Source organism: Lactuca serriola, chromosome 2, assembly GCF_051521515.1.
Source record: "Lactuca serriola cultivar US96UC23 chromosome 2, Lser_US96UC23_V15, whole genome shotgun sequence".
Lineage (NCBI taxonomy): Eukaryota > Viridiplantae > Streptophyta > Magnoliopsida > Asterales > Asteraceae > Lactuca > Lactuca serriola.
This window is the reverse complement of record NC_136409.1, coordinates 69515327-69527898: the sequence shown is the minus strand read 5'-3', so window position 1 is coordinate 69527898 and position 12572 is coordinate 69515327. Positions and strand designations below refer to the sequence as shown.

The 12572-nt window shown below is 36.6% G+C and overlaps 1 protein-coding gene across 1 annotated transcript; it reads left to right on the top strand.

The window, feature by feature from the left end:
- The first annotated feature begins 300 nt into the window (after positions 1-300).
- LOC145086356 (putative disease resistance protein RGA3) lies at positions 301-3779 on the top strand. The gene has a single exon (XM_079024107.1). The coding sequence runs from the start codon at positions 392-394 to the stop codon at positions 3581-3583; it is 3192 nt and encodes a 1063-aa protein (XP_078880233.1). The 5' UTR covers positions 301-391; the 3' UTR covers positions 3584-3779.
- The last annotated feature ends 8793 nt before the right edge of the window (positions 3780-12572 follow it).

The following is a 12572-nucleotide window of genomic DNA, read 5'->3' as shown; positions in this document are numbered from 1 at the left end:
AAACTGGATGCATTTATATATTACAATAAAAGTCTATCAGAAGGTAAATATGAATAAATCAGTCACAAAGCAGGTGAATTCTAATTTACATAAAATATTATATATTAACTACTAAAAAAGAAATTATAATGATTATAATAAGCCAATTGATTTTCCAAAGAAATGATACGTAAAGAAAATAATTCTATAAGTAGTAAAGTAAAAGTAGAAAAGAAATTAAGAGATTATAATGGAATGCTGATATAACTCAATTATTGGACACTTTTTAGAATGGATACCATTTTCCACTATACATGCCGAGAAATTATAATGATTCTCTTTTTATTCCACTATCTCTTCCACCATTCATCCATCCACTCTTCCTCTCTCTTCTCAGTTCTCAACAGTGAAAATGGCCGAAGGTTTAGTGACTATTGCTGCCGAGGGGATACTGAAAAAGGTGTTGTCTATTGCTGCGGGTGAACTCGCCATTGCCTGGGGTTACGAGGAAAAGCTGGCCAGCCTCCACAGAACATTGGACCTGATTCGTGCCAAGTTGCACGATGCGGATAGACAAAAGGGAACAGATGCTGTCATGGTGTGGCTGAAGCAGCTAAAAGATGTTGTGGGGGAAGCTGATGATGTGTTGGATGAGGTTCATTACGAAATGTTGAGGCGTCAGATAAAGAAACGAGATCGGTTGTCAAGAATGGTACCTTCTCTTTCAAGCTTGAAAAGGCTTTCATTTCGTAATGAAATAGGTCATAAAATCGAAAACATTAATAAAAAGTTGCTGGAGATCGATACACGAGCAAACAGTTTAGGACTACAAATAGAACACTCTGCTGGCCCTGTTCCAGATTGTCTCTATTGGAGGGAGACTGTTCCAAATCCAGAAGAATTAAAAATTGTTGGGAGGGATGATGATAAACTACATATCATTGAGCTTTTAACCGAGTCAAAAAAAGAAGAAAAACTTACGATTCTTCCCATTGTGGGAATGGGCGGGATGGGGAAGACAACTTTGGCTAAGTTGGTCTACAATGATAAAAAGATTGAGAAGCATTTTAATGTTAAAGCATGGTTGTGTGTGTCGGTTAAGGTTGACATACACACACTTCTCGCAAAGATCTACGAATCCTTCTCTGGAAGGAAACCTACGTCAAACCTCAAGGTCAATTTAATTAAAAGTCTTGAAGAGAAGTTGGCATCAAAAAGATATTTTCTCGTCTTGGATGATGTTTGGGATGAAGAGGGGCAATATTGGGAAGAGTTTAGGAAGGATATGGTCTATGTAAATTCACAAAATGGAAGTGCAATTCTTGTTACTACCCGGAAACATAATATCGGAACTCCTGGCATGCAGATGGATTCATGTCCTTTAAAAGGTCTTTCTGATAATCATTGTTGGGACATCTTTAGAGCAAGAGCGATGCCTTCACCAGAACTGGAGGAGATAGGCCGCGAGATTGCAAAAAAGTGTGGTGGTCTACCATTGCTATTAAATTTGATTGGTGGCATGTTGACAAATAACAATAACAGAGGGAAGTGGTTGGCCATCAAAAATAGCAAACTTTGGGATCTACAAGATAAAACGCAGAGAGTTCAAAAGAGTTTGGAGCTGAGCTTTGATAATCTTCCCAATTCTATGGTCAAGCAATGCTTTGCATACTGTTCCATCTTTGAGAAAGATACACTCATTGAAAGGGAAGAACTGATCCAACTTTGGATGGCTCTAGGGTTGGTTCAAGCGGATGAAGAAAGAGAAGTGGAAATGGAGGATGTGGGAAATGATATTTTCCAAATATTGGTAAACAATTCATTGTTCCAAGATGTTGAAAGTGATAAGTATGGTTACATCACTGGTTGTAAAATGCATGATCTGGTGCATGATCTTTTGTTATCACTTTCCAAACTTGAAAGCAAATGTGTGGTGGGTGTGACGAATGATGATCATATTTCTCCTGAGGTTAAACATCTTGCTTTTTACCAAAAACGAAACAAGGATTATAAATTCGAAGCCAATGTTTTTTTGTCAATTGGAAAGGATATGGTGGCTAGCACGTTGAATACATTGTTCTTCAATGGTGAAATTGAAAACAATGTTTCATTCCAACGATTCAAGAGCCTGCGTATCCTGAAACTCGAAAGATGTATAATAGAGGAGATAGATGATTCAATTGGAGAGTTGGTGCATCTCAGGTATCTTGATTTGTCATATACCAATATCAGTGTTCTTCCGGAATCTATTGGTAAGTTATACCACTTGCAAACTCTAAAGTTGCAAAATTGCCATCGTCTCAAGAAGTTTCCAGAATCCATGAGAAATTTGATAAGCCTGCGATATTGTAGGTCCGAAAAAAGCATTCCCAACAATATTGTGCGACAATTGACTTCTCTTCGAACACTAGTGCCTAATTACGTGGGCGTGCTAAGAAATGACCTAGGCCAGTTAAAACACCTCAGTGGAAAGCTCTGTATTTCGAATATAGAAAATTTTAGTAGCAAAGAGGATGCAGTCAAGGCAGATTTATCTGGAAAAAGAAATTTAAACGAGATTGAATTCAACTGGAGTAGCAATGAAGGTGCCAGCAGAAACGACAAGGAAGTATTTGAAGGCTTGCAACCCCCTGGAGCTGTGAAAATATTGACAATTAGAAGATTTCCTGGTGATAATTTTCCGGAATGGGTAACGAAGATGGCAATCAATATTGATGGGAATGAGACACCCCTTGACAAGCTGGTTTCGATCAAATTAGATGGATGTAGGAGCTGCCTCGCTCTTCCGAAGCTTGAGCACCTACCACATCTTCGGAGTCTTTTTTTATGGAATATGGACAGCTTGAGATGCTTAAGGAGTTCCGATGTAATTACCAGATCACGGAAGCCTTTGTCTCCGTCGTTGAGATCACTCCAACTATATAATATGGAAAGACTGGAAAAGTGGATAGATGGAGCACCCAACAGCTCAAAAATGATATCGCCTGTCCTCGAGAAGTTGGAAATTAATGATTGCCCGAATATTATTCACTTAGATGAATGCCATCCCCATCCTCTTGTTTCCTTAGATATTAGTGACTGCAATGGTCTGGTGTCCATTACGAGCATACAAGGACTTACTTCTCTTGAATCTTTATCTATCTGGAGGTGCCCTAGTCTTTTAGAAATAGCCAATTTGCCCAACGAGTGTCATTCTTTGAAGACTTTGGAAATAACCCATTGCGACAAACTGACTTCCTTGCCTTGCGAAATGTTTGACAGTTTTGCCTTCTTAAATGTGTTGAAACTTGGTCCGTTCTCAGAGGAGCTGGATTCTTTCCCGAGTCTCCAAGGCATCGAGAAGTTAAGAAACCACCTTCACTCGTTAACAATGTACGGTGAGGGTCATTGGGAGTCAGTGCCAGAAGAAATACAACACCTCACTTCACTGACTAAGTTAACCTTAATAAGATTCGGAATGCGAGAACTCCCAATCTGGTTAACCGATATGTCATCTCTCCAACGTTTGAGGTTCTATGGTTGTAAGGGGCTAAATAAAGAAACAGTTACACGGGGAGCGCCGCAGGAAGCAACTGTTGTCTTCTCACTTTCTCTTCCCTTGTGATTCAATAATTGTACCGAGACATTTCTCTTGTTCAATAAGTGACAACTACTGAAGATGTGTAAAAGTCCAAACATATATTTTATAAATTTGATACTTACACTTTGTACTAAATTACTAAATATCGCAAAACCCTTCTCTCACTTATTCCTTACAGCTATTGACTTTTATTTGCAATTGATGGACCAATTTTTAAACATTCAATAGTGCATATATTTTTTCACCAATAATTCATCATTGGACCAATTCATTGCATGATGGCTCTTGTTCATTATAACTGATCATTTCTACTATACTACTAACATTTTGAATTGCAATATAAGATTTCCAAATTTCTCATCCTTCTTTGTGTTGATCTGCATAAACCATCGGTAGAATGCTTTTTAGGATTATATACTTATCAATGCTGTCAATATTTTTAATTTTAATGATGTATTAAATTTAATTTCTTCTAAACACAAATAAAATTACTCAAGATGTAATGTTTAAACTTTATACTGGTGAGTTAAGAATTTATTGGATGGTATCGGACTTACCACTCCTAGGATATGGATTTGTTGGGATCGAGTAAAATTTATTATTTACTAAGAGCGAACTGTTTACTTGATTTCGAATTGGTGATTAAGGAAATCAGAAAAAGATTCAACTCGGTTTTCAGTTTGACAATAAAACATATAGCTAAATGTTGCTAGTGACTATGGTTAGCGATAAAAAAAACAAACTTTATTTTATGAACATTATTGATGAAAACACCAAAATTTCAAGCAAACAAAACAAGCGAAATACCAATAAATAAATAAATAAACATAAAAAAATAAACAAAAACAAAAAACATTTGTCAACTAAAATCAACATGTAGTGTTGCATGTATTCCAAAACATGAGCGATAACATACACTTACATATTAACCGCACAAAGGTTAAACAAAACCATACTTGTACCTAGTGCTCCTAGGTACTTATTAAAATATTATAAAAACAAATCTTGCATTTGGAAACATAACCATATCTTATCAGGATGAAATCAATGGAATCAAGGTTTCACGAGGAGACAACTGGAAAGAGCTTTTTCCCAACAGTTGCAACCTAAACAAAAGTTTAAATCTTGAAATAAGGTTTCCTTTAATACATGGAGAAAAAAAAGGTAAAAACAAAAAACACACAGCTTCTAAGCACCCAACAATGGCAACATCACAAATTATATGCAGCCATGTTTCAAGTTATTAAAAATTTATGCAACCAAATTATTAAACTATAGCCTAAACTGGTATCAATATGAAAAATGGCTATCTAAAAAAAAATAAAATAAAATAAAAAAAATAAAAAAAAATAAAAAAAAACAAAACAAAACAAAACAAAAAAAAATCCTGGTAAATTAGTAGAAGTTAACTTATACCTTTATCTTTGCCAACATGATCTTGATCCTGTCAAAGTCATTAAGTGAGGCTCTCTTCTTCTGGACAATGAGCTTTCTCTCCCAAGAACTGCTCACCCACTTGATCTTAACATCTGCAATTAATCGATAATTAGGTATCTAACGTAAGCTGCATGAAAAACATGTCACGTGCATCTACAAGAACCGAGCAATCCAAAACGAGAACATCATCAAAAGCATGCTAGTCAGAACTTCTTCCATATAAACAAACCCATTTACTGCATGGAATGAACACCACACGATTTAAAAAGATCATGTGACCTTGGAAATGTGTTGAGCAGCATAATTTGTTACTTCCCAAAACATTTCAGAAGTATCTTCCTACAAATTTTAACATGGTGATGATCAAATCACTAAATTAACCTAGTTCTGTGATATTCAAAATGTTGGGAATTGGCAACAACCAAAAGGCCTAAAAGTTAAACATGTTTGCAACAGCCAAAGTACAAAACAGAACATAATTATATGGAAAATACGAATTAGTGCTTCACAATATAATGAAATCAGACAAAACATGGGTATATTAAGTATGAAGGAAACCCAATCAAGCATCTTAAAAAAATCACATCATTCATCCTGAAATACCCTCACTCTAGATCTTGAAATCAGATTGCCAAAATCATAGTCATAACATATCCTAAAGTCAAGTAAAATTAGGAACAAAGAAAAAGGTTTCACATGATTCTCGATAAAGGCTGTAGATGAACAAGAAAAATAGCAATACCACATTTTTTTCGATGTTCAGATGGCCTAATCTGCCTTGATAAGGATGTGATTTCGAAAAACCTTCTTTTAGAGGCAGCTTTCACTCGCGACCCTAAGCATTTTTAGGTCCCTAACCTACCTTCTTTCATCAGCCTCCAACCCACCTTTGTCCCCAACCAAACCCTAATCCATTTTTAAAGCATTCTTGAGCTTTTGTGTGTGTGTTGGTAACCTTTAAGGAGAGAGGAATAAGAAAATATCATCTTGTAGGAGTGGGACTCTTTGGATCTAGAATAGCAACATCATTTGGCATCATTTGGAGGTAAAAAGCTATGAAGTTGATGAAGCATTAATTAGACCTTGTTTTTCCATGAAATGGTGTTCTTTTGGTCCCATAAGCTTGGTATTATGATTATTGATTACTCTAATCCATATAAGTTGTCCTTTTCAAATGTTTTGGAGCATCTAGAAGCATAAAAATGTAGTATTGATCACTAGTTTCCTTTTATGGATGATCTAGGTTATCTGAATTGGTTAAGTAGTTAGAGTTTTTGTGTTTGGGCACTTAAAAGCAATACAAGACAATAAAGCTGGAAACTCTATGGTTAAGGATGTTATTTTAGGGTTGGATTTGGATTATGGACAAAAGAGCTTAAGGATTAAGCTCTTAATTAAAAGGAAAAAGACTTGGTCACAAACGTTGGGCGTTCCCCAGGAACGGTGGGCGTTTGTGGGCAGCCTTCGTGTTTTCTGGTCAACTCGTGTATGCCAAGTGTACAAGCTGAGTACGTTGTGCACACTCAACTGTGTTGATCATGTTTAAGTTTTTGACTTTGATCTATTCTGACCAAGTTTGACCTAAGGGTATTTTGGGTATTTTAAGTGGTAATTGAGGTTGGTCGTTTTTATGAATAGGTTACCGTTTGAGCTGACATTCGGAGTTATGTCCTATTCAATGATCTTTTCAGACTCAGAGGTGAGTTTTTTTCATTGTACTTGTGGGTCGAAGGCACCAGGGCTGGCCCATTGGATTGATATTATAACATATATAGTAACTGATGATATGTTTAGTATGTGATAGATAAGTATGATTGTATGATGGCTGCTGATATATGTTAGGCTGGTAGATCTGTAGCACTACCTGTGATTTTTGTCTATATAATTATTTGTCTCCTGAATATGCTTGTTATATATTATATGTCGGCATGCTATGATTAGGGTTGAGACTACTACTTTGTGTTGTCGGTCAACAGACCAGGGCAATCCAACAGGGAGGTTGTGGGCTAGGGTATTCCAATCGGGAGGTTGTCGGCCACGGTAATCCAACCAGGAGGTTGTTGACCCAGTACTTGCAATGCAGGGAAATCAAAGTGGGAGGTTGTGGGCCAGGGTAAGCCAACTGGGAGGTTGTCGACCCAACATACATGATTGTATATGTTATATGTTATGTGGTGGTATTTTGAGGGAACTCACTAAGCTTTGGCCTATAGTTTCTGTTTAATGTTTCAAGTACTTTAGATGACTGTGGCCAGGTGAAGGCGTGATCATGCACATTCATTGGTTTTTATGTTGTTTGGATTTTGGGATACTCTGATTACTAAAATACACTTTTGAAACAATGGTTTTGTAAACATTTATGGTTCTTGGTTGTTTTTGAAAAGTTAAAATTTATTGTGATTTTTGGGGATGTTAGAAGTTGGTATTAGAGCCTTGGTTTGATAGAATTGGATGAACATCCATGTGAATCTAGACTCAAACTAAGGAGTTAAAAAAAGTTTTAAAAATGTATTTTCAAAATTGTTTTCAAAAGTAACCAAGGAAGAATGTGATGTGTACGATCCACCGGAGCAAGAAAGTATACCCCAAGTTAGCCCACTATTATTTGATATGATGTTTTGATAAAATGGTATGGTAGTGATAGGCTAGGGATCTTCAAGAGTTGCATGATAGAATTGCCTGATGTATGATGCCTAATAGCCTAGGGTTACTTCTTGTATGAAATTGACATCATTGTAGTTTCTTAGTGTATGCATCATAGTTGTCCATAACTAATATTTTATAGCCTAAGAATGTTTGCCTTAGCCTTATTTCTTGTTCCTTGTTTGCTTGTGGTCTTAAGGTAGAATCAAGTATTCAACTATCTATAATATCTAATGCTATGTATGATTAGCATACACAAGTGCTGCAGGGTTAGTTAAAGTTTCATGGATGAGTATATATGTGAGAAGCCAGCCAGATGAGGAATGTTTAGCCACTCTCAAGAGAGTGAGAATAGGATGTATGTGTATCCTAGTTGTTGTATTTGTGTTGAGAGGTTATAATGATCCTTGAGAAAAATACGGGTAGGTGTGGAAGCTAGTATAGGCCCGTACTACTTAAAGCACATGACCCATATGTGTTGCAATGAAGTTGCAAACCCTAAGGGTTTAGTCTCATATTATGATTGTAGCAATGTGTATTTTGGATTTTTTGATGTTTCTTGGTTTAATTTCAGAATAGTGGAGACGAGAGGATCTGGATTTGGAGCGGGTGGCCAGGATAGGTCCGGTTTGACTGATGATCAGATTCGGGAGATCATTGCGAATTAGGTGGTTGTTATTGTCCAGAGGTCTATGTCGGAGACGTTTGAGTCTATCATGACCGTTATAATTGAGCTCTTCGATGATCGTTATGCTGCTCTTTATAAAGTTGTTGTTATTGCAGCTACCACGAGTGTTTTTGTGGTGAGGATTCGAGGAGATAGATCCTTCTAGTATTGGGAATTCGACAATACGAAGACCCTGAAGTTTGATGGGGTCAGAGACCTGATTGTGGTGACGAGGTGGCTGTCTGTCACACCCGAAAACCAAGAACGGAAGAAACGTTCTGGGGCGGAGGACGTCATGTATAGTATCACAACAATGTAAAGTAGTAAACAAGCAACAACATCATCCATTGCATTAATAATATAATTTTAATACAAGTGTGTTCTGTCCAATTATAATAGACACTAAAGTATAAATTAGAATGAAATATGAGTCTTGAACGAGCTCCATCTTCTCTAAACCTTGCATCGGTACCTGTTTACTGTTGTCCTGAGTATACAAGTTATTTTGAAAGAGAGTATCAGCTTTAAAGCTGGTGAGATCATAAGCATTTTAGCGTCTTAATTTGTATGTAAGTATTTGTATGTATTTGAAATGTAAGTATTTGTATGTATTTGAAATGTAAGTATTTGTATGTATTTGAAATATAAGTATTTGTATGTATTTGAAATGTAAGTATGAAAATGTTTTGAACATCCTAGAAAGCCCTATGCTTCCTACTGAAGGTAGCCTTCTACCAAGGCATCTAGTGTCTGTGTGTGTGCCTCTTGTAAGAGCGTGTATTTTCCCAAATCTGACTATCATTAACTAAAAATATAGTTTCTACATTACCGTGCATCGTGTGAATGTTCACGAAGTGAATGTAATGGGAAAAATGAAATAGTACTATGGTGTAGTGTCCAACTACAACCGTACCATTTACCTTAAGTCTAGGGTAATTCTTCTAAGTACTGTAGTATTTGTAATAAATAACTACTTCTGTACTCCTATTCCCTTATTTGAGGGATAGGGTATAATGTGATGGCTAGATCCCAGGCTAGATGCTCCCCTGTCAAAGGTATTTTGAGACCTTTACACGCCCATGCATATATGCATGCCGTGAACATCCACATTACTATGATCATGTATACCCGATATAACTATCACAATGCGTTGCGATTCATCGGTATAGTTAGATCCTGAACTCGTTCTGTGCTATAGCACCTAGTGATGTCTGTCCTATCATCGTATATGCAAACATACTCATGTAAGTGTAATCATGTAAACATATCTATGTAATAATATAGTAATATACTATACTGTTCTATGTGTGCTAGCTATAATGTGTGTTCTCTCTCTATCTAATATGTATAGTAATGTACTGTGTGTACTAGCTGTAATGTATGTTCTTTCTCTCTCTATCTAGCAAGTATTGACTCACGAATGAACTGACTCATTATAAAATATCACGTTCTAGTAATGGTTCTAGTATCTTCCTAAACTACCCATATGGTAGCTTACTAGTAATGTAACTGGTACGTATGAACATGGGAAAGTATACCCTTGCTACCCAAGGGTACTGAACGAACTGGAAGAACCTTTATCACTATATATGTACACATGATATATAACTAATATTTAAAGGACCTTCGGACGGATACCCGATATCCCACCAGACCACATCTCAAGTGCAAAACGGAAATAGGGTGGATAGCCTTCCTAAGTCTTTTAAACATTCCTCATACAACTATAGATATATAGGCATGAAATTTATAATATAAAAGCATAAAGTAAGTTTTGTAAAACCTTTGAACATAATTATTATCTAAGAAAAGATTGACTTGTTGTCAATCTATAAAACGGGTTGAAAGCATGGGTTTGGTAAAACAGTTTAAGTATAAAGAAACATTTGATTGAAACACAATTGTAAATGAATTTGAAATGAAACATACAGAGTAAAATGTATACTTTAATAAGGAGTTTTAAACACATAAATTGTTTATGAAAAACATTTGAAGGAAACTGTTTGGTAAAACGGCTAATGAGTAGCCAATCATTTGAATGCTGCTTATTAATCACATGTGATTGATATAATACGTAGCATGATTCTACTTGTATCCCCCCATAAAGTATTTAAAAACATTTAAAAGTTTGATTAAAGGGTATGAACTCACCTGTTGCGAGTGGATCGGAAGGAAGTGTCGGATAAGTGCTTGGTGTCAAGTGAAGACTTAGAAACGCACAAAGATCCTAATTACATATGAGGACATATGTATATAAATAGTTATTCTTTAAACACTAATAAACAATTCAAGACACTCTAGGACATGACAAACACTTCGTATAAGTGTTATAAGTGCTATGGAGTGCATCTAAGTGTTGTAGGGAAAGGCTAGTGTGTATGGGGTTCAAGGAACACTCCTAAAATGAGTTTACTCCCTAAAGACCAACACCCCTTGAGTTTACGGTCATAAACTCTTGAGTTTACGGTTGTAAACTTCTAACCTTTTTACCATTTGTTGATTTGAAGTCTTCTAAGCTATTCCAAGCATTCCTACTTCATGATTTAGCCTTAGGAAGTGTTGTGTGGCATCAAAACACTCCTAAATGGAGTTTACAGTCTATGGACCATTTTTCATGAGTTTATTACCTTAAACTCATGAGTTTACTACCTTAAACTCCTAAGTTTATGGTATTTGGGGTTTTCAAGTCCTTAGCTCAATCATGACACTAGTCTAGGTTAGATTTAGACATAAGGAACAACCTTGGGAAAATTTTGGGACATTTAAACACCTTTTGGGGTGTTTATGGTTTTGGGACATCCCCAAACCATAAAAACATAAAAATGAAAGGTCTTGGTGCTTTTTGTGTGATAAACTCATCAAGGATGAATCTAGACTAGTCCCTAAGGCGTTGTGAAGCATCTAGGCACCTTAACACACCATTTTGGTCCTATACTTGGTGTTTACGGTTTTGGGAACTCCCAAAACCATGAAAACCTTTATCTTGGTGTTCTTGGGACTTTTCTTTGGTATAAACATGTATAGCAAGCTTAAAATGACTCTAGGATAGAAGTACTTACATTGTGGAAGCTTGAAATGAACTTAAAGTCCAAGAACACTTAGTGTGTGTTCTTGGTGTTTTTGGAAAACTAATCAAAACACAAAAATGGATGGATTAAAGGATGTACAGTCACTAGATTAAGTGATATACTAATTTGAAAGGGCTAGAAACACTTACTAGATTGAAGATTTTGAGTAAAAACTTGGATGATACTTGAGAAGATTTTTGGAGTTTACTCTTTTGGTAAATGGGGAGTAAACATAAAATGACTAGTTTTTGGGGAGCAAAATCATGCTTAAGGCATGAGTTTACATTTTTGGATGATTTTTCGACCCAAACATAAAAGTTTGGTCGTGAACTTCTAACACACGAGGTGTTTGCGGTTTTTAAATTTCAAAACCCGAGACGACACTTTCTTTCACCCGTTCGTTTAAAGAATAATTTTAAAATAATCAAATGAACTTATTTTTCCCAAAAACAAGTAAAAGTGAACTTGACTTAATATACGGAGTGATTGACTTTTAGGGTTTGACCGAACGAAAATTACGGGTTGTCACACTGTCTGATGTGAAGGGTTGTTTCTTCACATGCTCTTGCCCTCCTAAACAAATGGTCAAATGCGCCATGAACCTTCTTCGGTTAGGGGAAAAGGATTAGTGGATATTAGTGACTGGCTCTTAGACTCCAGAGCAGAGAGTTATTGTTACTTGGTAGTAGTTCTCGGAGATATTTCACACGAGGTAGGTTCCCTTGATGGAGAGGGAGAGGTTGGCTCAAGAGTATATGGATCTAAGGCAGGGGACTAAGACGGTAACAAAGATCACCAAGATATTACCTGATAGGGCACTTTTCTGCCCTGAGTTTGCTACTTCCGAGCAGGCTCAGATGACCCGGTACTTGAGCATGCTTAAAATGGATATCTGTTAGTATGTGTCCACCCAACGTTATGGTTCCCTCAATGAGCTTCAGGAGGCTGTGAGGAGTACGGAGATTAAGATAAAGCTCTAGTCGAAGGAGCTAAGGCAGGATCCTGTTCATTCATAGCCTACGGCGAAGAGGTTTAATCCCGCTGATTTGAGATTTGGGGGACAGAGGGGTCACACTTGTGCCAAGTGCGGCAAGGTTCATGGGGGTGTTTTTCAGTCTTCTTCTTCTAAATGTTGCAATTGCAGCTGGGAGGGACACTTTACGAAGGATTGTCATCAACAGGCTCCTTTTGTTGTTTA